This window comes from Phascolarctos cinereus, unplaced genomic scaffold, assembly GCF_003287225.1.
Source record: "Phascolarctos cinereus isolate Bilbo 61053 unplaced genomic scaffold, phaCin_HiC Scaffold_726;HRSCAF=1367, whole genome shotgun sequence".
Lineage (NCBI taxonomy): Eukaryota > Metazoa > Chordata > Mammalia > Diprotodontia > Phascolarctidae > Phascolarctos > Phascolarctos cinereus.
In genome coordinates, this window is record NW_027556098.1 from 224838348 (window position 1) to 224864065 (window position 25718).

Consider the following 25718-nt stretch of genomic DNA (forward strand, 5'->3'; position numbering starts at 1 on the left):
CATTTTTTAAATGCCTACTGCACTAGGCTAGGCACTCTGGAATACAGAGGCATAAATGAAATCATCAATACCCTTAAGTTTATAATCTACTGAGGAAATGCAATATGTACAAAATATAAAAGCTATATGCAGTACTTACAGTAGGGGAACAATGTTGATAGCAATATCTGGAAAGACTCTAGTGGCACCTAAGATGGGTTTTGAAGGAAGCTAGAGATTCTACGAGGAGGAAATGAAGTGGGACCCAGACAAAGGAGATCATTCAAGCAAAAGCATAGTATATACCAGGCTACAATGATGCCCTGATGTCTCTAAGGGAGTGAAGAACTTTCCTTACAAATGCATCAAAAGTGAAAAATTCCAGATGTAATAATTGCATAAAAGCCTGTAAGGCAGTGCATACTTCGTGGCCCTCTAAAGCTGATTACAACAGTCTTGTAGAATCATTGGCGTAATCTCCCAAACACAGAGAAGCTATGGGAAAGGAAATCACCTGGTCTGGTGGTAGGAGTTCTGACTTCCATCTTCCTTTAAAAAAGAATGAGACTCCTGTGTGGTATCAGCCTTAGGGTTGCCTCCCTAAAAACCCCAAGAATGTGATTTCTGGAATAGAGCCTTATAGTAAAAGATGAAGGGTATTTCCTGGAATCTAGCTTTTTAATGAAGATAGTGCAGGTCAGCTTTGGGACTTGCTTCTCCAAAATGCAGCTTTATATCAGAGAAAGGGTACTTTCCAAGTTTATGAGTAGTACCTACCTCTTGGGGAGAAAATTATGCACGATGAACAAGATGAATAACGGGGGAATAAAGTTAACATATTAGGTAATAAGAGACCTGGACTGTGTACTTGCTTTTCCAAAGGGTTATTTGAATAGTGCAAGTTCAGTGGGAAAGCAGTTGCCTCTCTATCAGCCCCAAGTCTGTTTCTCTGACAAGGGAAGAACAAATCACAGGATGATTCTGTAAGTTTGGGAGACTGAATATGCCGTTCTGGAAAGTGGGAGTCATGAGTGGGAGGAGAATTACTGTTTATGAACCATAATGAGTCCATTATGTGTTTTGTGCATTGTTTATGGTATCTTGTGAATCCTTTGTATTTTCTAGGGGGTAGAGTAATGATGATCCTAAACTGATGTATTTTTACTCTGATAATTTGTATGGAATTGGGACACATTTTGATCCACACATGTGAAAACTTAGATAAAAGCCATATCCAGAAACTTTCCCAGAGGAAACTCTTGCTGGAGGCATAACAGTTCAAAAAGAGTGGGGTTTGATGGGTAGCTCCCAAGATTGGACCTGCAAGTATGGTGTGTTAGACCACAATTTACAGAAATAAAGCCAGAAAGTTAGTTTGGAGCCAGATTGTGGAGACCTTGAAATATCTGGATTTCATATTTCATTCTATCTGCAATAAGGCTTCACTAGAGTTTGTTTGTTTGTTTGTTTGTTTGTTTTGTTGTGGTGGGTTTTAGCACAGGTCTGACCAGTGCAATAGTAAGAATAATTTGTCAGCTTTGAGAAATCTGGATTGGGGAGGGGAAAGACCAAAAGTCAGGGAGCCTATCATAATAATCTTGTGATAAGGGCCTACATTAGGATGGTAGATGCATGAGTGGAGACAGAACAGATGAAGAGACTCTTTGGAGGGAAGACAGGGTGCAGGGGATGAGCAACAGGATATGGCAACTTATTGAATGTCAGAGTGATGGAAAAGTCACAGATTTATTCTGACATTTTGAAGCTAGGTTACTGGAAGCACGCTGATCAATAAAGTAGAAAAGTTACAAGGAATGGCCCAGGTCCCTTCAGGGGTGGACTCAGGGATTCATTTCTGCTCAGAGGTGACATAGGTGACACACATTTTACTTGAAATACCACATTAAAAAAAGACTCTGTGTCCACAGACAGAATGTGATGACTACAATCAAATATAACTATACTGCACTGTTTCCAAGATAATTATATGCAAGTGTTTTCACTTTAATCTACTGAAGAACAATGAGAAAGAAGATAACTTAAACTGGTGACTTAATCTTCTAGCAATTTACTGTCAGTCAAACAACAAATATTTAATAAGTGCTTACTATATGGCAAGTTTTATATGAAGCACTAGGGATACAAAGAAAGTAAAAAACATGGCTCCTGCGCTAAAGTATTCATATTCTTATTGGAAAGACAACAATTATGTAAATATAAAATAGATATAGATATATGAGCATTTATACACATCTATATACATTTATGTGTGTACACACATAGATATGTATATAGACATTGCAATATTCACATGTATGTAGATAGAAATTGCATGTATATATACATGCAAATATGTCTCTACCTATATCTATCTTTACGTAATAGCTGTCTTTCTAATTAGAATTTTAACCCTTGAGGGAAGGAACCATGTTTTTTCCCTTTCTTTGTATCTTTAGTGCTTAGCACTTAATAAATATTTGTTGACTAACAGTATAATATTAGAAGAGTAAATAGACTTTGTAAACTGTTTTCTTTCTTGCTTATGTATATATGTATACATATATATGTTTATGCGCACATATGCAAACATACACATAAACATATGTACATTAGAAGGAAGACAGCATCAATGAGGGGGAACAGGAAAAGGCCTTCTCAAGAAGGTAGAATTTGACTTGAGTCTTGAAAGAAGTTAGGAAAGCCAAGAGACGGAGGTGTACAGGTGGAACATTTCAAGCATGTGTCATTTGCAAGGAACATCAAGAAATCCAGTGTTGCTAGATCATAGGGTACGTAGAAGGGAGTAAAGTTTAAGAAGACTGAAAAGGCAGGAAGGGGCCAAGTTCTGGTGGGCTTTAAAAACCAGACTGAGGATTCTATATTTGATACGGGAGATAACAGGAAGCCCTTGGAGTTCAGCTGAGTGCAAGATGGACCAGAATGGGGAAAGACTTATGGCAGGAGACCAAGCAGAAGGCCACTGCAATAGTCCAAGCATGAAATTATGAGGGTCTGCACTAGGGTGGTGATGCTGTGAGTGGTAAAGGAGACATGTAAAACTTGTGGGTTTTAAATAACAAAACTTGATAACAGCTGCCCTGAACAGTAACAGGGTTAAATAACTCTTTTTCTTAAGCTTCCACGACACTAGAATTTGCTGAAACTCTTCCTTCTTTTATGACCCCTATTTTTTTATTTGTTTTGTTGCCTTCTCTTCTTCTTCCCATCCTAAAATGTAGAACTCCCTTAAAACTCTATCCTTGATTAAATAATTTTCTTTTTCTACCCTCAGCTCATCTGTGAGTATAGATATACTCTTGGCTTTCTAGTCCCAAATTTTTAACAGCCAGGTCAATTGCTTACAATAATATCAAATCTAATAGGACAAAAATTAAACTCATTATTCTCTCCCTCAAACAAACTCTCCTTCTAAACAAATTCATTTTATTTGGAGGTACTACCACCTAATATCCAAGATAGAAGCCTCGGTGTCATCTTTGACTCTTCCCTTTGTTTTATTCCTCATATCCAATTTTGGCACCCATTTTGTTATTTTCTTTTTTTTTTTCAAAATTTCTCTCAGATTCAAACTTCCCCCCATCCGTTTCATCTTACATACCACTTTTTTCCACTGTATCACCTAGTTGCCCCTTATATACCACATCTACAACAATATTTCTACACTATCATTTCTCTATTAAAAACCAAAAATGATTCCCTATCGTAACAAGTCCAAAATCTTTTGACTGGTTTTTAAGACTACCACAATCTGGTCGCAGTCTACCTTTCCAGCCTTATTTCCCACCATCCTCCATGGTTTGGAGTCGCTAAACAGAACTGGTTAACCTCCTCTAAATATAAAAGATTATCAATGCCCTTCCTAAAATTTGTACTCATAACTGTAAACAATTCTCCCAATATGTTTTGACCAGGACACAATACAGTGGGATCATTTCTTCTCTTATTCAGACCCTAGACTTCTCCTAATGTAGTCCAAAAGCACCCCAGCCTTTTGTCAGTGATATTATACTGATTGATGTTGAATTTATAGTTAACTAAAACCCTAAGGTCTTTTTCACATGAGCCATGGTCTAGTCATCTCACATCCATCTTGTACATGGGCAGTTGATTTTTTTGAACCTATACACAGGACTCTACCATTATCCCTATTCCATTAGATTTGGACCAGTTTCCAGACTGTTGTTAATCTGGATTCTACCATTCAATGTATCCCTTAAAGCTTCAAAGAAATCCCTCTTATAAACTACAGAACTGTAGACCAGAGAGGAAACTCAGAGATTATCTTGTTCAATTCCTTTTTACAATTGAAGGAATTGGGGAATCAGGGAAGATGACTTGCCCAAGGTTACACATCTAGTTCATGGCAGAGCCCATATTTCCTTATTCTCAGACCAATGTTAAAAATGAAGTGGAATCATTATAAATATTTCATATTGTATTATGGAATCTATTATTTTCTTCTTAAGGCAACTTTGATGTTTATGTTAATGCTTAAACTTCTCTAACACCTTTGTACAAATGCAATAATTATAAATCTAGTCCTTTCAACTGGATCCTGCTTGCTAAGCAATTGTGTTTGAATTTTAAACAGCATTGTATTGTCAGGACCACATTTTACAGCAGTAACCTCTGCTTTCAGAAAGCAAGTTAACATTTAATGAGAAGTTTCTATTAGAGTTCTAATTTCCCTTCTACTGCAATATGAAAATGAAATCCACACTGACTATTGTCACATAGTTTCAAAGACGTTTAAGCTGACTTCTGCCTATAAAGAAATGCTAGTGCTTCTGCCTACTTCTTTCTGTTTCTTTACCCTAGAAAGAATTTAGTTATACAAGTTCCCATATTTATGTTTTATGCCATGCAGATTCAATCAGAGTTTTAAACAACATATAAATAAAATCATAGATGGTTTAAGATTATTTACATTAAAGATATGTGAGGTCTTTTAAGACAGACATTATTGTTTGCCTCTTTGTATTCCCAGCACTTAGGACAGTGCCTGGCAAATAATAGGTGCTTAATAAATGCATAGTAATTAACTGATTAAGAGATTAAGCAATGTAGAAAAATATTTCTCCAATGTAGAGGGTACTTTTAAAAGGTTTTTCAATTTTTCTAGGTGATCAAAAATTAAAATTATGGATATAAATTTATGGACTAGTATGTGTACCTTGTAGCCCAGGGGTTCCACCATGAGGGCCTCTGGCCCCATATAGACCAAGCTCATAAAACTCCAGGAAAATCTCTAAAATAAAGTTTAGGTATGGCTTTCATTTAGTAGGTAACAGGCTCTACTCCCTTCAAAGTATTCTACACAGAATACGGTCGTCTGATAGAGGAGAACTTTTTATTTCCACCACCACAGAAAATACATAGGATGCAACAGACTCATAGGTATTCCTGAATAAGTACATTCAAAATGCAAAAAGAAACAACTACCACTTAACCCATTACATTTATTACAATGTCCTAGAAGGCAAATATCCTTTGTGACAATACTACTTAGTTATTTCCAATTCACTTCAATTCTGCACTGTCCAAGCTAGTCACACCTGTTATCATGCAGGGTTGTCATGGTCCATCCAGGTCTCCTCTGCTAGGCTTTAGTCCTTTATCTACAGAGTTCTCTTACCGATGGTACTTTTCTCTTCTAAAAAACATTCTGCTGTGAAAACCTTTTACCTCTGGATAGCTGGTACATAAATCCCAAACTCAAGAACCCTTCCAATCAGGGTTATCTATCAGTTCAGCCTTGAGCTTGGAAACTTCCATTTCTCAGATCACTAGGAACTGATTTGTACAAAGGAAAAAGAAACAGGAAGAAAAAGGCAGCCAGGAATTGAGAGGACCTAGAACTCCAATCCCAGGTTTGTCTGGGCAAATACATGTTTCCCACTGCTATGTGGAGATCACTTTTGTTCACGAAAAAGGAATGTTTACCCCAAAAGTTGCGATTGCTACTGGGGGCGAGTGAAGGGGAGAGGGAAGAGGGAGAAAGAAAGGAGATAGGACAAATCCTTACCCTGTGGCATTCTGGACTGGAAGTTCAAGGCAAAAGGGGTTTTAGAAGAGCAAAGCTTTTCACAGTTCAATATTGGAAGAGAATAGAGGTTGTTCTGACAACAGTCAAGAGTTCCAGGGGCAGGTAGGTGGCGCAGTGGATAGAGCACTGGCACAGTCAGGAAGACCTGAGTTCAAATCTGGCCTCAGACCAGACACTTGCCGCTTACTACCTGCATGGCCTTGGGCAAGTCACTTAACCCAATTGCAAAATAAAAAAAAGCCAAGAGTTCCCCCGACTGACAATTGCCATTCATCTTTGAATCAGCTAAATACATCATCAGGGACCAATTAGGGGAGTTCCTTGTGTCCTTTAGCAAGGTCTAGGGGCATATGTCTCTCAGCAAAGAGGTAAGGTACCTGTCTTAATCTGTAGGAGGTACTCTCTTCTAACAAAGGTCTAGCGATCCCATCAAGTTGATGGGAAGGGGGATGCTCATCAAATTGAACAGCGTTCTCCTGATCAAATTACTCTCCCCATCCCCAACATTACAACAACAATAAGACATTTATATATAACCTTAAGGTTTGCAAATCACCTTCTTCATGAACAGTATTTTACAGGTGGTTCAAATATTATTTACATTTTACACATTGTGGACCTTGAGGTAAAAAAAAACTAAATAACTCATCCAAGTCACACTCAATAAGTGTCTGAGATGGCAAATAAACCCATGTATCCAAGACCAGCAGTCTCAGTAGCCACAATCACCATGCTGGAGTACACTCATCTGGAATGAAAGCTACTTCCTGGGAACTCTTATCTGACAGAGATAACTAAATTTACAGGAAAATAATAAAAAAGAAACTCACTCTTTTTCAGTTCTTCAAGTGAGAAGAATTTTAAACTATATATTGGAAGAATAATATTTTTACCATCTATAATAAATCTTATTCCTAATACCAAGGCAATATGAATAGTTGTGATTTTAAACTGAACAATTTTAAAGCAATAAGCTGCTTTTGAAAATGCTATTATGATACTTAAAGAAGATTTCAGATGAAAACAGTATGTTTTCAAAACACATTTATATAATTGTTATAGCACTTGAATGGGTAATCATCAAAACTTCTGAAAAACATTACCTTATATTTTTTCCTAATTTTAGTCATAAGCAGAGGTTTGTAGATTAGCGACCAGGATTCACCATAGTTTTCTTGGTCATTTTTTCTGAAGTATCTTTCTGTTTCTTATGTCTGTCTTTCTTTCCATCCATCCATCCATCCATCCTCCATCCATCCACCAATCCATCCATCTATCATTTATCTATTATCTATCATTGGTTTCTTATATAATAGGTTTACTCCTGAAAAGTACCAAGGTAGTAGTGAGGTAATTAGGTGGTCCAGTGGATAGAGCACTGGGCCTGAAGTCAGGAAGACCTGAGCTGTATTCTTATCTCAGATACTTACTAGTTATGTGACCTTGGACAAGTCACATAATCTGTTTCTCTCAGTTTTCTCAACTGTAAAACAGGGATAAAAGAAGTATCTATCTCCCGGGGTTGTTGTGAGGATCAGATAAGATAATATTTATAAAATGCTTAGCATGTTAGTACTTAGCCTTACACATAATGAGCACTATATAAACACATCTATTATTGTTTCATTATTATTATTACTATATAAGAAATTTACTTAAATAAAGTAATATTGCACAATTATTAGAGGTAATCACATATTTAAGGGATCCTGTGATGAGTTTTTCTTCAAAAGTAAAGAATTCTGTTGAAAATGAAGACTACCTTCCTAATATATGCATTAAAATAAATTAGATTTATATATGTATATGTGTGTATATTATATATATATATGTGTGTGTATATATGTATGTATATATATATATATACACACACATAGGTATATAAGCTTTCACAAAGTAAAATATTCTTATGCTTCAGTGAATGGGTAACATCATTTCATGTGCCAATCACTGAATTCACCTATGTCTAGCACTTTCTCTGTAGTTTGGGAAATTTAGGGCTTCATCAACATTGACACATTTAGAAAAGCTGATTATTTTCTTTGTATTAAAGTTGTACTTTAGGAGACGACATGTTTTGGAGCTTATTCACTTTTACAATGTTCCTTTAAAGCACAGTAGACCACTAAACAGATGGTAAGCTTGACTGTACCTCTTTAAAATACAGTCTTCAACTACTCTGAGTTAATGTAATTTATTTAACAATTTTCTGGAAGCATAATTTGATAGGCCTCTTTCCATCTTCTTGTTCATTTTAACCTCTCTTTTTCAGCTAACACAAACTATGAATTTGTTTCATTGTTTTCTTTTCTTGTTCCAATGAGTATTTTAACTATTTACTCATTTTAGCTATTAACTCATTAATTTTAATTAAGGATGTTTGAATACTAAGGATGTTTCCCAATGATTTTAATTAAATCTTTGGTTCCTTGCTCTATGAATCCATTAACCTTAATCTAAAGGCATGCATGTACCCAGAGGTCATTAATTTACAACATTTGTGAAAACATGTTCTTAATGTTTAGGGAATGTCTATAACATTACAACCAAAATGCTATGTGCCTTAACCCCGCAAAAAAAATCATGAAGAATATTACTATTCTATTGAGTTATCAGCATTTATAAAAGTGATTGGTTTTTCCAAATAAATGATATATTATTATTCCTTTCAAAAAAGTGAAAATAAAATTAATTTGGCAATGAAAGAGGTGATGATGGAGGGGAAAAGGATTTCATCATTGAAGTATTTCAGAAATTATTCAACCACAGATAAGAAATTGGGAATGATGAAATCAAAATTAAAATTGGCATTTGCCTGGTAATCTAAAATATAAATTGTTTTATAATTGGAGAAAAAGTTCAATGCTTTAAGATAAATTTTAAAAATTTTCCTAAACTTTCATAGACATGTTCCACCATTAAATTACTTTCTAATCTAGAGTAATATTAAGAGCTACCATAATATTACCTTTTAAAATCTTTGAATTGTAAATAATTGTATCAGCATTTTTTAATGTTATGAGAGTAATCATTTATATTTTACATTAGGTATTTACTGGAATCTTCACAGCTGAAATGGTTCTCAAGATAATTGCCATGGATCCATATTATTATTTCCAAGAGGGTTGGAATATCTTCGATGGCATTATTGTCAGTCTTAGTTTAATGGAGCTCGGCCTGGCCAACGTGGAAGGATTGTCAGTTCTCCGATCATTTAGACTGGTAGATGCAGAATCACCATCTTTATATTCTGCCTTTGTTATTTTGATGCTTATTTTAAACTGTAATCATTATATGTTTTTATGATCAGGAACTTTCAAGAAGTATTAAAATGTGAGATGATGAAATTGCCAGTAAAGGGTTAAATATAAATGCCTATGCACCAAGAACCAAGAGGTTTATTGGTATTTACAAAAAAAAATGATAAACTTCTATAGATATCTTTAAAGGATCAATAAATGTGCTTTTGAAACTTGAAAAAATTAGGCAAACAGTTCATTTTTGTTATTGTTTTATATTTAGTATAATTAAATTTATAACTCATTCATTAATCTAAGCAATTAAGTATCAAAAATGAAAATTTTACAAAATTTTTTTAGTATGAGCCTTTTCAATAAATATTTAGCAAAATCTATACTGGTACTATGAAAAATTTGAGGGAAAAGATATTTTGTTTTTAAAAATATCAACCTCTTTTTTTCCTTATTTAATTTTAAAATAGTCTAAAAGTCACTTTTTTTCAAATTAATCCCATTTTTCTTCCCTAAATTATAGGGAGTTTTAGTTACCTAAATTCATTAGTAATCCCTTAACAAGGTTTTAACTATTCTCTTTTGTCAGTCTATAAGGCAAGGATAGAGACTTGATCTGTGATTTTCATTGGTACAGGGAACTCTCATGTGAGGAAACAACCTCTACTCATGAAAACTAATACCTTCTCTGTAATTTATAGTCTTAGAAAATTGCCTAGAACAGGGGTGGGGAACCTACAGCCTTGAGGCTACATATGGCCTTCTAGATCCTTAAGTGCGGCCTTTTGACCGAATCCAAAGTTTGGCCTAGAGCATGGAAAAGTGAGTTGCTTGGCCAGGGTCATACAGCAAATATGTGTCAGAGGTGAAACCTAATCATTCTTGGCGTTTAGGCCAGCTTTCTATTTGATTCACTACTCTGCAAGCTAAGTGCTTCAACAATTTTGGTTTCATTAACATTAGCTAAGTATTTATTCTTTCTTTAATTTTACAGGAATTTCATGTAATATAAAATTATGTGACATGAATACTTTCAGAACAACATAATTTCTTAGTTTAGAGCACCGATAACATGAATTTTCTATTAAAGTATAAAAACAGAACTGGCCTAGTATATACTGACTTTTGCCATCATTTAGAGGTGTACCTACAACATTTCAGACAAAATAAAAAACTTCCAAATCTTCATTATGATTAATACTGAAAGCATCTTTCCCCTTGTTTCCAGCTCCGGGTTTTCAAGTTGGCAAAATCTTGGCCAACACTGAACATGCTGATAAAGATCATTGGCAACTCAGTAGGGGCTCTGGGAAACCTGACCTTGGTGTTGGCCATCATTGTCTTCATTTTTGCTGTGGTCGGCATGCAGCTCTTCGGCAAGAGCTACAAAGAATGTGTCTGCAAGATCAACACTGATTGCACACTGCCACGCTGGCACATGCATGACTTCTTCCATTCCTTCCTCATTGTGTTCCGGGTGCTGTGTGGAGAATGGATAGAGACCATGTGGGACTGTATGGAAGTGGCAGGCCAAACCATGTGCCTTATTGTTTTCATGTTGGTCATGGTGATTGGGAACCTAGTGGTATGTTTTAATTCCAAAGGATTCAAACATATATTTGTCATAGATTACATACATGTCCACATATATATGGATGTAAGAAATATCTGGTTCTAACAGAAGTATTTCTACAATTTATTCTTTTTTTATACCCCAATAATATTCTTCAAAAATGAGGAGGCATGTCACATGACTATCAAACTTTTGAGAGAACTGGAACTCTGATTCTATTTTATTTTACTATATTAAAATCAGGTGTAATTATTGATATACTTCAGACAAAAACTCAAAAAATTACAGAATAATTGCTGACCTTACTGAATTCTTCTATGGAATAATTCATTCCTTAAACAAATATTTATTGAATCCTTATTAATCACAAAACATTGTGTTAAGTCTTATGAGTGCAAAGACAAACAGAAACAAGGTATAATGCTTTCCCTCATCAGTTTGAATTACCTAGAAAGGGGAAAAAAGGAAACTAAGGACTTGAATTTAAGTTACAGAAATTTAGATTTCCCAAATTTTAGGCAGTTTCTAAGCCTTAGCCAATTTTGAGCTGTATTCTGAGAGGAGATAATTGAATATAAAGTTGGAACTGTGGTTTTATGTTGCTTAATGTTAAAATATCTCAGTTGTCTTTGAATCAATCAAAAGCAGTTCTGGGTAGTATTGGGTTAGACTGTGCTCTTAGAAGAAACTGAAGCGCTTGCATTCCTGGGAGAACTGTAGCAGTGATGTGATAGATCTATATAACTACACAGATAGGCATATGCACATATGTATGAAATTATTCTTTTTAGATTGCAAAATTGAGAGGCTTTAGGTTAAGAAGAAAATCTAGAGGAGAGCTAGGAGACAAACCAGGACCTTAACCTCTGTGTGTCTGCTCACCACATAGATAATGAATTTATGGAGACACCTTATCTCACAGAAATATCTCTAAGTAAATATCCCTTTACATCAACAACAGTAGACTACAACTGTATCAATCATAGCTTATTAGTTTATCATTTAATTGCTTCCACATTTCCTGCTGCTGTTGCTGGAATTTCAGTTAGATTCTCAACTCATATCATATTCTATTGGTAGAGAAGATAAGAGACAAAGACAATTTGTATACACAATTATGGTTCACACGCTTCTCTTTTAAATTATATACACACACAAATTGCAAAGTATATTTATGATGAGACCAGTTAAAGCCTTGTGCAAATGTATAATTTGCTCTTTAGAAATTTTTATTTAAAATAATCTGCTCTATTCTAACAGCCCTTTATCTGAAGCAGTTTTTATGAAGCCACTAACAGTGGCCAAACTCTTGTTGTTACACATTGATTAACAATTAAGCTAGGACCATCCTTGTGAAAGTCAATGAAAAGCAGAAGCTAAAACCAGTAAAGTGGAAAAACTCCTTCTTCTGGCTTGGGGGAAAGGGAGAGATGGAACAGAAGCTTTTACATGTGTCATGGCAGCACTAGCTAATGCCAACATTTACCACAGTTCAAATATAACAATAAAGGCTCCACAGAACTATAATCTATTTGCTGGTCATTCTGTCTTACCATGATTGTTATCCAGTGTTGATCTATATAACTAGAAATGCTTTAATTGGGGAGTGGGGGGGGAAGGAGAGAAGAGGATGGGTGGGAAGTTTGTGATGTTTCATTATCCTTTTGGTAACATGAAAAAGATTCATTTTTGTTTTGTCTTAGTATTGCATGTAGGATCTCAGAGCTCACCCATTTTTAATGCTTTATTTTACTGTGTGCATCTTGCTGTCACTACATACCTAGTCCATCTTTTCTTTTAGTCATGTATTTCTTTAATAATATCCCTTGCTACAGTTCTTCATAATTCCTAATTTGTTATGTGTTGCAGTCTATTCACAATCACCATGTACCTTTTCATTATCTCACACTTTCTACTGAATTTTTATTATTTGGAGACTTTAGTGTTTGAAGATTTCAAACATATGTAAAAATGAATGCAGTTACATTTATCTCCTATTTTCCTTTAGGTACTGAATCTGTTTCTGGCCTTGCTGCTGAGCTCATTTAGTTCAGACAATCTTGCTGCTACTGATGATGATAATGAAATGAACAATCTCCAGATTGCTGTGGGGAGAATGCAAAAAGGGATAGATTATGTGAAAAAAGAAATACGGGAATGTGTCCAAAAAGCCTTTGTTGGAAAGCCAAAAGCTATAGAAATCAAAGTCCTTGAAGGCAATAAGATAGAAAGCTGCATTTCCAATAATACTCCAGTTGAAATAAGCAAAGACCTTAATTATCTGAAAGATGGTAATGGAACTACCAGTGGTGTAGGTACAGGAAGCAGCGTGGAAAAATATATAATTGATGAAAATGATTACATGTCATTCATAAACAACCCCAGCCTTACTGTAACAGTACCAATTGCAGTTGGTGAATCTGATTTTGAAAACTTAAATACTGAAGATTTCAGCAGTGAGTCAGAACTGGAAGAAAGCAAAGAGGTATGATTTTTTTAAAGTTGTAATTTGTAAAACTTCTGATAGAGACATGCTTTATTTAATCCTTAATTACATATCAATAGGGTATTAGATGTTACAATTCTGACACGTGTATAAACTATATAGCATTGAACCCAATTTTAGAAAACCACACAATTTTCCACAGTAAAGTGATGTCTCTGAAAGATCTACAAATTGATTTTCTTAAAAAAACTTTTTCTTTAAATTCTATGTTAAAAACAAAAGGTCTTTCCAATAAACTCCATTTGGTTTTCCAAAAACGGTTGTCCCCCATATGGTCACAGCACTGAATCATATCTTCTTGGGAAATTCTATGTATTCGATTTCAATTACTCCAAGTATGCACTTAATGATATACAGTATATCATTCATGGAATGCATTTGGTGGTAAAGATTATTTTAATATTGTTTTAGATACACATCTGAACCTACATAAATAAACCATAAACATAATGATAACTAGATAACTAGCTAAAATTTTACTGTCTGCACATATTTGGAAAGTGGATGAGTTACTTGCATTGTGTCGCATGTTTAGGGGATAAATAAGCTGATATTTTAAATCCGGTGGAAAAGCATATTGGAATGAATTTGTCTTCTTGCCTTTTTACTATCAGTTCTAAAAAAAAACTGTTCAGGTATTCACGGGACACAGCGTTTTATATGTAGGACCATGGTGTTTATCTTTAGATATGACATGTGTATATGTGTGTGTATGTGTATATCTATATCTATATAGATATAGATACACACACACACACACACACACACACACATATATATATGTGTATATATATATATATATATATATATATATATATATATATATATATATGAAATGCTCTGATTTTTAAGAAAAAATAGAAATTGTGATGGCTATTTGTCTTTTTGCCAATTAGAACAAGAAATCAGAACTCTGAAAAAGTACTAGTCTAAGACCTGACAACTCAAACCAATCTTAATTCTTTATTTCATACATATATGTTCTTCCCCTTTTACCTGCCTTTTTACTTTTTATTTATTCAGAATACACACTATCTTCATTGGTAGGACCAACTGATAATACGATTAATTCTGACAATGCTGCACCTCAATGTTTGTTGTGTGGACAAGGATTACAGGTTATTATAAATTCTTCAAATCCTTCTTCAAGATACACTAGCATGCCAATAGAAAATGCCATAACACTTGAAGATTGGCTATGTAGGCTTAGTATTGCCAGCATAGTAATCAGATCCATGATGCTGTCTAATTCTATTTGGGGACCAGGCTTTTTTTTAGTGGGAATATAGGATTTTTATCCCAAATTACATAACATCTGAATCCCTACCATAGTGAGTAACCAAGTTACAACTCATACTATCCTAGCCATTTTATAGAAATTTCACAGTTGCCAACATATCATAGCTAATGTGAAAGTGTTTTGTAAATCTTAAGGCATTATACAAAAGTATTTGATTATTCCCATCCTTTCTTATCAGAACCCACTCCATAAGAGTCTACTTAATGAAATTAAGTGTAGTTGCTCATACTTGAAGACTGATTTGCTCCTTAACTTAGATTTCTTGAAAAAAGAAAAAGAAACATCAATCCAAAATTACTTATTTAGCATAGACAAGTACAGTCCTAGGCTTACTTGATACAGAGGAATATGATGTTTCCCCTGCTCTCAAGAAACTTACTGTCTAGGGAAAGAAAACCCATGCATGTGAAATGATCAGAGAAAAATGTGAAATGACTCCAAGGGCAAGAGAAATTCAAAGAAAGGAAAGTTCAATGCAAACTGTACTGGTATGGAAATGCTTCATTGGCAAGATGGGACTTGAAGGATGGGTAAGATATAGATAATATGAGAGAGGAAAGGAAATCATTTCAAGAAGAAGGAGCAACATAAGCAAAAACACAGAGACAAAAGAAATTATAGTATGTATGGAGGACAGTGGTGGGACTGACCTTGCTGAAATAGAAGAGGCTTAGTATAAAAGAGTGGTGAAGTCAGATCATGGATGGCCTTGAAATCCAGGCAAAAGGCTTTGAACCTGATATTGTAGACAACAAAGAACCTTTGTATGTTCTTGAGCATAGGAATGTTATGAAAATGGTACTCTAGGAAGTTACCTTGACAGCAGTATGTAGGTCAAGTTAAAGTAGAGAAAAACTGGAGGCATAGAGACCAGCTATGAAATTATTATAATAATCCAATAACAAATGACATGATGAAGGCCTGAGCTAGAGTGGTATCAATAGGAATTTAAAGGAAGTGTTAAATTTCATAGACATCTTTGATTTTGTAGTAGAAAGGAGATGAAGCAAAAGAAAGATGACTACAAGATATCTAGCTGGGAGACTTAAAGTTTGGTAATACCACTGGAAATTATGTCTTTAAGCTAAGGACCCAAATTTTGAGTAAAAGATGAGTTTCAATTTTAGATATGTTGAGTTTAAAGTGACATTTGTGGCACAGTTAAATAGAATTGTGGGATTACTTGGATAAGAGATCAAGGCAGCCAATGTATATTGATGAATCATCAACATAAAGTTGATAATGGAAACTATGAATTGTATGAATAATTAGCCCACCAAAGGAATAACTATAGTTGGTGAAGAGGACTAAAGACAGAGCCTTAGAGAACATCCATATCTAGAAATAAAAGGCAAAAGAGGAACCCTTAAAAACAAACAGACAAACAAAAACCCAAATACGTAGCAACCATCTTTAGTCATAGCTTTTGTTATATTAGTGCCTTGGAAGTGGGTTATATACCTTCATAGTTTTCAAAAAAAAAAGTGTGTGTAGTCTTAGAATATATGAAAGCCTGCTTAAAGTACACAGTTATTTTTATATGTCTACTCAAGAGGGTTCTGCCCCACTTCAGAGAGAACCTTTCCATAATTTATGTAGAATGGTAGGATTCAACAATTCTCTTGTCATCAAATTTTGCCCACTTTTCATTCTCATTTATAAAATGTCATACATGGTGATTTTCTTATCTCATACCACTCTATACTTTTTCAAGATGACATTGAATAAGTTCAGTCAACCCGCAGAATATAGTTTAATTGATCATCAGTGTATGTGGAGAACTGAATGAAAAAAAAATGATGTAACACAATTAAAAACTTTTTAAATGATTTTGTGTTAAACCTCAGTATACCCTGAAATAATAATCAGATATTTACTGTAGGTGATCATATGAAATTAAGGGGAAAAAAGCTCTTGTACTTGGCATTCTTAATCTATCAAGTATCAGAAGGAATTAAGAAGAAAGGTTTAAAACTGAAAAACATCTTGAAAGAAGAAATGACAAGATGTGGTGGTAGCTAGGAAATTAAGGAGAAGAAAGATTCAAATATGACTTCAAGACTTCTAGCTTAGAAGACTGAAAGATTGATAGTGTCATGGATAAAAAGAACATATTTTGGAAAGGGTGCTATTTTTTGTGATCAGGATAACAAGCTCAAGTAAGGCCAATATCTGCATTCACAAAAGTAAAAAGTATGATGTTCTTAGATTGCTGAGATTTATGCATTTCCCTATGAAATGCACATTTGACCTGAAATACTCAGAAATTACTCGTTTATGAATTCAATTCTACTCAGAGAGAAGGGGCAGGTCTTTAAATGCTTACTTGTTTTATTATTATTATTATTATTCATATCCATCATGTGTATGTAAAGGACAAAAATTCTATTCTTTTTTAAAAAAGATTTTGAGACAGTCAAAGAATGCTTGGATCTGATTTAGAAAGTAAATCATTCTTTTTGGCTTGTGTGTTAAGCAAACAATTCAGACACCAATGCTGACACATCTAATAAAACTTTGGAACATATTTCCACTTTGGATGAGGCAGAAAATAATGGCAAATTTAGAAGGCATTTGAAAAGTTTAACATTCACTTATTATTATTATTAATAGTAAACTTAACTAATTAATAGTGCAGCTAGGCAAAGATGAGTCCTGAAACCTTAGAGGAAAAATATGAATACTTGCTATAATTTTCTGAACTTAATTAAATTGGTTGGTATACGAATAAGCAAAATTTTTTTAAGAATGAAATGGAAGAGATCTCAAAAATTAAATTTAAAAGTGTGATTTTTAGTCTTCTTTGTATTTAGCCTATTATAAGTTTTATGGCTAAGTTATTATGTGGAGTTTTGCTAATTATACTTTTTGATCTAAATATAAAAGTTCCGATCCGAATTTTCTCATTAGGTCTTTAAAATTTGTTGGTTTCATTTACTGCCCTGACTGTAAATGGGGGATAAAAAAGGTGAAATGTTTCTTTTCTTTAAAATCATATTTGAAGTAGAGTTTCCAGAGGAAAATCTAGCAATATCCTATCATGAACTTCACTGCTTACCATTCTTACTTCTCACAGGGGTAAAATCGAGCTGGAGCAGTCAAGAATGCAGCTCTGGTCCTTATTAACCAGACAGAGGCACGTGCCACCTCATTCACCCAGGTTACCTAAGCAAGTTCTACATATATAATAACTTTTAAAATGGATATTGATTGGCCTGCATGCTTCTCAGCTATGTCCCTCCCTTCTCCATCGCAAAACAGTAGATACATGCACAGCTGCTCTCTGCTGAATCATGTGACTCACATCACAGCATGGTCAGGCAAGATGGGCAGTCCCAACATTATACACGATTTTGCTACTGAGGTTATTAAGCTACATTCTATGTCATCCTTAAGATTAATGACTGCATGCTCAGTAGGCTTTAAAATACACATTTAGGCTAGAGAGGAGTGTTAAGTGTAATACAGGTAAGAGGACAAATTGAGCATGAACTTCCTGTTTATTTGCTTTTATTTTACAAAAATGAAAGCACTACTCTTTTTTGATTCAGCCCTTATAAGTGGAATATGTCTAAAACAGAACCAGTAACAACCTAGCAGGTATTATTAAGCAGCCATATTCAATATGCCTTAGTCATGTAATTTGTAGTCCCCTCAAACCACATGTTCCAAATATTAACTAGTTTGTTTTCATTTATATTGGGAAAGACTTTATGGAATGAGAGGTAATCTGAGTTTTTGAGATTTGAAGGGCCATAGTCTGTATTCATTTGGGCACCACATATCTTGGGCTTTCATGAAATTTTATGTAGTAACTGGCATGTTACATGGTTATATCAGAAAAGTGATTAAGTATCTTGTTTTGGATGTACAGGAAATGGTGATCATCCCAGAATAATTAAAAGAGGTTGGGAGAGTATCATCAGCCTTCGTGTAATTGGCGCTTTACACTCACCTTTTGTTTTAGACCGTCCATGATTCACATTTCACTACATTTTCTTCCTAAATTCTGTACTTTAGAATTGAGGAGGCAAAATGGAACTTGGGGACTTTATGGTCTTTATTATTTTTAATTATTTGGTAAATAAAGTCAACTCCCAAGTCAATTATATACTTATGGATTTTTCGGATGCTTGGATTATTTTCTTGACTAATGTTCTTCTGCCCGCTACTCACCTTTCATTCATTTAATTGCTTTTTTTTGTTTGTTTTTTTGATCCCCACTAGAGTGAAGGCAGTGGGGGGAGATTCCGATTCACAAGTCAATGGAACGCCATCCTGGCTACTGCCAAATCCTTTCAGGGAAGGAAATATAAGTTAATTGCTAAAACAGAGACTAGGGTTGTCTGTGGAATTAATCTATTTCTACTCTCTTTATAATCAGTAATAATTGAGTTTGCTATGTTGTGGTACAAATCCAGAAATATTGGTGTAGTGTGGGACAGACGACACAGAATGCCTGTTGATTTACTCAGTGTTTTTTCACTAAGTGCTGACTTTTTTGACATGAATATTTATTTTGAAAAATCACACTACAGAAAAATCTGATAATTCCTTTCAATAGCAGAAGTGATAATAATTTAACATTTTCAGAATATAAATAACATGCTTATAACAAGAAGGCCTTTTCTTCTGAATTTCAGAATAAAAAAAATTTCCAGAAGCCCTGAAATACCTGCCTAAATCTGAAGACATATGCTTATCCTGTGCAGAGTTTTGGGTTTCCTATAGTCCTTTTAGAGTATAAGGAACGATAGGTTAACAAAACCTCATAGTTGGAAGGGATCTTAGAGGTCATCTAGCTTAACCCTTAACACAAATCTAAATATGAATCCCCTCTATACCATCCCTGAAATACAATCATCTGGCATCAACCTAAAGAGGACTCCAGTGATAGGGCACCAATCGCTTTCAAAGGCCATCTATTCTACTTTTGGAAAAAGCTAATAATTAGAAAGTTTTTCCTTGGGTCAAGCTGAAATGTACCTCTCTGTAACTTCCATTCATTGGTTCTAGTTTTTCCCCTTGGGGAATAAAACATATCTCATACTTCTTACACACAACTCCAGTGAGTCCCCTTTAGGTTTTATTTTCTACATCAATAGTATTTTCCTTCAATAGATACCCATATCACATGACTCTGATTAACTCTGGCTTATGAATATCTTTCCTAAAATGTAGTACTCAAAACTGAATTATCATGGTCCAGATGACATCTGGCCTTCTATAGTGAGAGTATAATCTTCCCTATTTGAGATAATGGTGATGATGCTGCTGCTGATGATATTTATATAGTGCTTACTAATTGCCAGACCTGTGCTAAGCATTTTACAATTATTATCTCACTTGATCCTCAACAACCCTGGGAGGTAGGTGCTATTATCTCCATTTTACAGAAGAGGAAACTGAGGTAAAGAGAGGTGTTAAGTGACTTGCCCACGGTCACACAGCTAGGCTGTATCTGAACTCAGGTCAAATTTACTTCAGGCTTGGCACTCTATGCACTATGGAGTCCTTTAACTGTCTTATGACTGTGTTAATGCAGCCTAAAATATCATTAGCTTTTTTGGCCACCATGTCATTCTATTGATTCAGATTGAGTTGTTTATACCTCTTCAGTCCACTAAAACCCTTTGCTCTTTTTCACATGAATTTTCTAATCATTTGTTTTGTCATTTATGAAAATCACATTCAGCTCCAATTTTCTCCCTCTCCTTATGTGGCCCCAATTTCTTCTAGTTAACATCTCTAGAAACTCATATGGAGACAACATATCCATGGGCAAAGATGACAGTTGGAATGACAAATGTTTATGACCTAACACTCTAGGGAACTGTCAAGTATCTTCAATTTATTGTGCCTAAAAAAGGCTAGTGTGGATGAAAGTGTGTGTATCTGTGTACAAGATGAATATCACAAGCATATGTTTCGTCTCTTGGCTTTTTTTGTGCTCATATCTCCTGCTCTTCAAAATGCTGAGGGAGTGTGCTGTGCACACTGTTTTCAGGTCTCAGCAAAGCCAGCTAAAAAACTTTGAAAGCTTTATTTGCCTATCACCTCCATTGCTTTGTAACCTGAACATCAGTTCAAAGAAGTTCACTGGGGGAAGGCATATTTGAAACCTCTGATGGTGAGACCTGGCTTCAGTAGCTTTCTTCCTGTATTTAATAGAGTCAGAATGATCACAGGTGGTGCAGAAAGCTATTTGTTTATCTCTGGTCTAACTGCCTGAGGCCAGAAGGGAAGCAGCTCTCCACCTACCACTGGCTGTACCGCATGTGACAATATTTAAAGTCAAGATATGCATAAACAAATCCAAAAGATCAGACTAAGGCCCTACTGGAAGTGTATGTGTAAAAGTTTTTTTTTTCCTATTTGCAAGACAAAGCACATAAGGTTGAAGAGCAATGTCATTATTTATCTAAAGACAATCTGTAATGGCTGAATCTTTTTTTTTTAATTTTGTCTCCTAAACCATAAGATAGTTCACGAAACTCAAACATTTAGTAGCTAATTGAAAATAAATGAACTGTGAGGCATTTCAGTGGAAAAAGGCCACTGCTCTCTCTTATGTATTATTAAATTTCATCATTTAATTGGTTAAAAAGCAAGAGATATTTCATCATAAAGGGGAATGCCTATATATGACAATATATTAGTTGAAAAGAAGTCTGATTGTTTTTGATGCATTTGTGGCCCATTTTAGTGCCAATTATGTCATTGTATATCTCGAATTAGTCTATTCCTCCAGGTAGTACTTAAATTTAACTTTCTGGATTATTCCATGTATTGGAATCTTGATGTTGAGAACATGGTTCTTTGTTCAGTATGCAGCTTCCATAGCATTGCAATGGGCTTCTGCTCGAGCTGGGCATGTTTTCCATGGCTGAATCAGGCCTTGAGAATGTTGCATCCTAAAAAAATCAAAAATAAAAACAACATGCTTTCTAATGGGTATCTGTAGAGTATAAGTCATCATCTCTCTGTAGGACCAGACTAAAGTCTACAAGGGATGAAAATCTAAATTCAGCCATAAGATTTAAAAAAAAAAAGAGTCTAGGGAAACAGGTTTGAATTTGCACTGTGTTATGTTATACTTGATTTTCCTATTACATCATGTTTATTACCTGTTTCTCTTTCTCAAGTACTTCAAAAATCATATTTATTTCAGTTACTTGGTAAAGTTATTTCATCAGAGGAATCTGAGTTTCTCAGTACATGGGCTTATTTCAGTTTCTTCATTCAGGAATGAGTTATTTGTCATGTTTTATCAATCACTGTACTGTATTTTGCTTTTAAATTAGATGAGCAACTATGTTGATAGGATTATTACAATATGTGCCACATAAAGAGGAACTATCCTTTGTGAGAGTGAAAGTTTGATCATAGTTAAACGAATATCATTCTACCAAATTTAACTTATTTTAAAGATCTTTTAGACTTTAATTTACAGCTATTTTTCAAAAAAGAAGGAGAATGAGCCACATTTCCAGTGACTTGAAGCTCTTTGTGGCATACTCTAGTTACTAAAGTCTAGAAAATTGATGTATCTTCATAATAAAAGCAAAATTTTAAAACAAGAAAATCACATAAATCAATGGCTTAGAAAATTATTATATTAGGAGTAATTATTCCACCCCACCCTGTATTTTTGAAGGCATTTTTAGAGACTACAGGGATTAAAAAATTACTATTACTATCATATTTCTGGATAACGATATAAAAATACATGTGCATCTCACTTTCTAATTCAGAAGTTAGAGGCTACTGATTATAACATTTAAGGGATCTCCATTACAAATTCATGAAACAGAAATGGATATTATTTTACCCTGAATAATCCAGGAGTGTCAGTCCCCACATACAGTCTTGGTTTGGTGCTCTAGATTCATCAATACTTTCATCCTGTAATTCAGCAGCAGCAGCAGCTTTATGCCTTGTTCCATTCCTTAAGCCGCTCTGCAGAGCTTAAGAAGCTGTTGAAGTTGTAAATCTCATAGGCTACAGGATAATCACAAATCCTTACTATAAATGGATTTGTACTCATTTGGGGCAGAGACTCATGGAATGGGGTAGGAATGGAGGGTTTTTTCCCCCTTTCATTCACAAAAAACAAGGCGTGTCACTTTGAAAACAAAAAGACAGAATTGAGTAAAATGAATGCCATCCCTTTATGAACTTTGAATTAATGCCTTTTCAGAGTGCTAGAAAATCAAATGCTTGCACTTAATGCTAATGTATCAGTGAATTATATGGCAGGTAACTGTAGAGTAAAAAAGATGATCACTATGCAATGTCATTGAAATAAGTGATATATGAAAGAGCAAAGGATAAATGGACCTTAGACGTCAGAAAGCTCTCTCATTTTATAGATGAACTGAGAGAAATTAAGTGACTTGCCCAAGGTCACACAGGAAATAAGCAGCACATCCAGATTTGCAAGTTTTATATTAGGAATTTGATAGTCATATATGAAAAGGATAGCTAAAGCCATTATGTAACATTACAGTCAATAGGTACTTAGTAGTCTACTCTGTTCTCTGATCCGTTGTAAACACTCTAGGAGATGCAAAATAAGTAGGAAATATGGTTCTTACCTTCTAAAAGTTTAATCACATTAGATAATTAAAAGCTATAGAATGAAATAAAAAAGCATTAACTTATAACAGTAACAAATGCAAAAATATAAAATATACACTATAAATGCCACAGGGATCCTAAAAGGAAAGTGGGGATGGCTAGGAAAGGTTTTCTATAAATTCCAAAGGTTAACAGCTCTAATTCTCAGCCATCAAAACAGGGTCGGACAAGGCCTGAGCAGGAAGACATCATTAGCTATGCTCAAAAACAGTTTTCCCAGTTGCACATAATTGCTGCTGTACTTTCTATTAAGCACTTTCCTTTATCTCTTAAAAAGAGAAATAGGAGACTTCTGCTTATCATCCCCTTGACAATTGATAGTGAAAGAGTTCTAGGAAAATGGGAGGCTTTTCCCCTCCAGCTTGGGCAAAAATACATTGATTAGTAGGTCAGAACCAAGACCGCTGTAGAAATTCCTTTACTGTAACCATCTACTGAAGCTCGTTTCCATGCCCATCAGCAATAATGATGCTGCATCTTCCCATTTCATGGTGCTTCAATTAATATGGATTTCATAATATGATCCAAGGAAACCAAGGTCTTATAATAATTATATTCTGCCCTAAGTTAATAATCAGAATATATTTATGTAGATATGGCTACTGTTACCTAGCCAGAAGTACCGCAAAAAGAGTAACCTACATACTTGGTCCAAATTTGTGATTTTTCTTAGTAGGCAGAAATTCTGTGTGGCTATTTCCTCCACAAACAATGATCATCCGTAACTTAAAGTCATAGAAGTGATGGCTAGAGCATTAAGAGGTTACGTGACTCGTTTGCCCATGATCCCACAGTTAGTATATGTCAGAGGCAGTCCTGGACCCCAGGTCTTCCTGACTTCAGCACTATGCTAAAGATTCCCTATATTGCTCTACTTTCAACCAGCCTGCTACATTTAATGTATATGTACTCTGAAGTATGAAAGTGCATTTGCATTATAATTCTAATGAGCTATGCATGTGGCACCCAGTGTTCCTATTACTTAGGCTACATCTGGGAAATAATTCGGGCACTTTCGTAAGCTATATTAACCCTCTTGGGCCTTTTTAATCCTACTGAAGTTGTGGGAGAATTTAGCATGATTAATATTTCCAGACAATATATATTCATTGATAAAAGCTTTGCATTTCCAACTACCTATTCTGCTTTGTGTGTTTGCATCAATTTATATAATATGTTGCATTTTGTAATATGTTCAAGAGGGTGATCTCAAAGCACCTAATAAACTCCTGTAATATTAAATATGGTTTTTCTAGCCACATAGCACATCACAGTAACTTGAAGTTCCTAATCTGGTTACATGTTGAACTCAAATTGTTCTCCTGATTAGATTCAATGTAATTTTTTGAAACTTCCTCATGTGATGAAATGTCAATTTCATTCAAAATTCTTTGGTAATTATTCAGCTTTTCAAAACAAAATTCATGAGCCATCTTAAAGTAAAAGGAAAAATAAGCAAGCCAGTGAAAGAAATAGCTCAAAGATGAAATATAATGATGACTAATATGAATAGGCTGCTCTTCGTTTCTGAAATTGTAGATACCTGGACAATGCTTAGTAGCAACTGGTCACATTCTTTTTCCCCAACTATTTGCAATTTCAAAGGTAGAAATCAGCTTGATACGATACATATTTAATAAATTCAATCAGTAATGGCAGTAGCATGCCCAATCTTTATCAGACTGCACTTGATTTAGTCTTTCCAATAGAACATTTTGATGTAAATTCACAATGAAACCTAATACAAGTAAAGTTTCTGAAAATAATTGGTACTTCTTTTTCATATTGCCCACATGTAAAAGAAATCATCTTTAGTTTCTCATATCACATATGGATCAGGTCAGTAGCCACATTATTAGGACCTTAGTTATCTTAAAGTTCGCAGTATATATTTATTGATTGTCCTACTAAAGACTTTAGACTACCACTGTAATTTGTCTCATAATATGACAAGAATGTTCCAGATACACTAAGCAAAGAGAAAAACCTTTGCTTATGGGGTTCTGTTTTCAGAAGTTAAATGCATCCAGTTCATCCGAAGGCAGCACAGTCGATGTTGCCCCTCCCAGAGAAGGTGAACAAGCAGAAATTGAACCAGAAGAAGACCTTGAACCAGAAGACTGTTTTACTGAAGGTGAGGTGTTTAGTTTAATACAATCAATTAAAATTTTCTTCAGGATGCTAAGTGTTCTAGAGAGAGCCATATTTACAAGAAATACTTAGAGGAGATGAAGAAGGCACTTTCACTGCAAGCGTCTTTTAATTAGAAAGGTTCATGTGTTCTTTTCCAAGAAGTCTGTCTAGAGATGCTACTTGAATAGTATGAAAGAATGCCCTAAAATTCTAGCAGTGGTCACGAAGGAAAACATTAAGTTATTCAGAATTGATTCATTTATGAAGTA

The 25718-nt window shown here is 34.7% G+C and overlaps 1 protein-coding gene across 2 annotated transcripts in view; it reads left to right on the plus strand.

Moving 5' to 3' along the window:
• SCN3A (sodium voltage-gated channel alpha subunit 3) overlaps positions 1-25718 on the plus strand; it is a 141650-nt gene that overhangs the window by 81948 nt on the left and 33984 nt on the right. For both annotated transcript variants that reach the window (XM_020990844.2, XM_078146991.1), the window contains 4 exons: positions 9095-9268; positions 10526-10882; positions 12879-13355; positions 25330-25450. In XM_020990844.2, the coding sequence (XP_020846503.1) occupies positions 9095-9268; positions 10526-10882; positions 12879-13355; positions 25330-25450 (1129 nt within the window). The remainder of the gene's footprint in view (positions 1-9094; positions 9269-10525; positions 10883-12878; positions 13356-25329; positions 25451-25718) is intronic.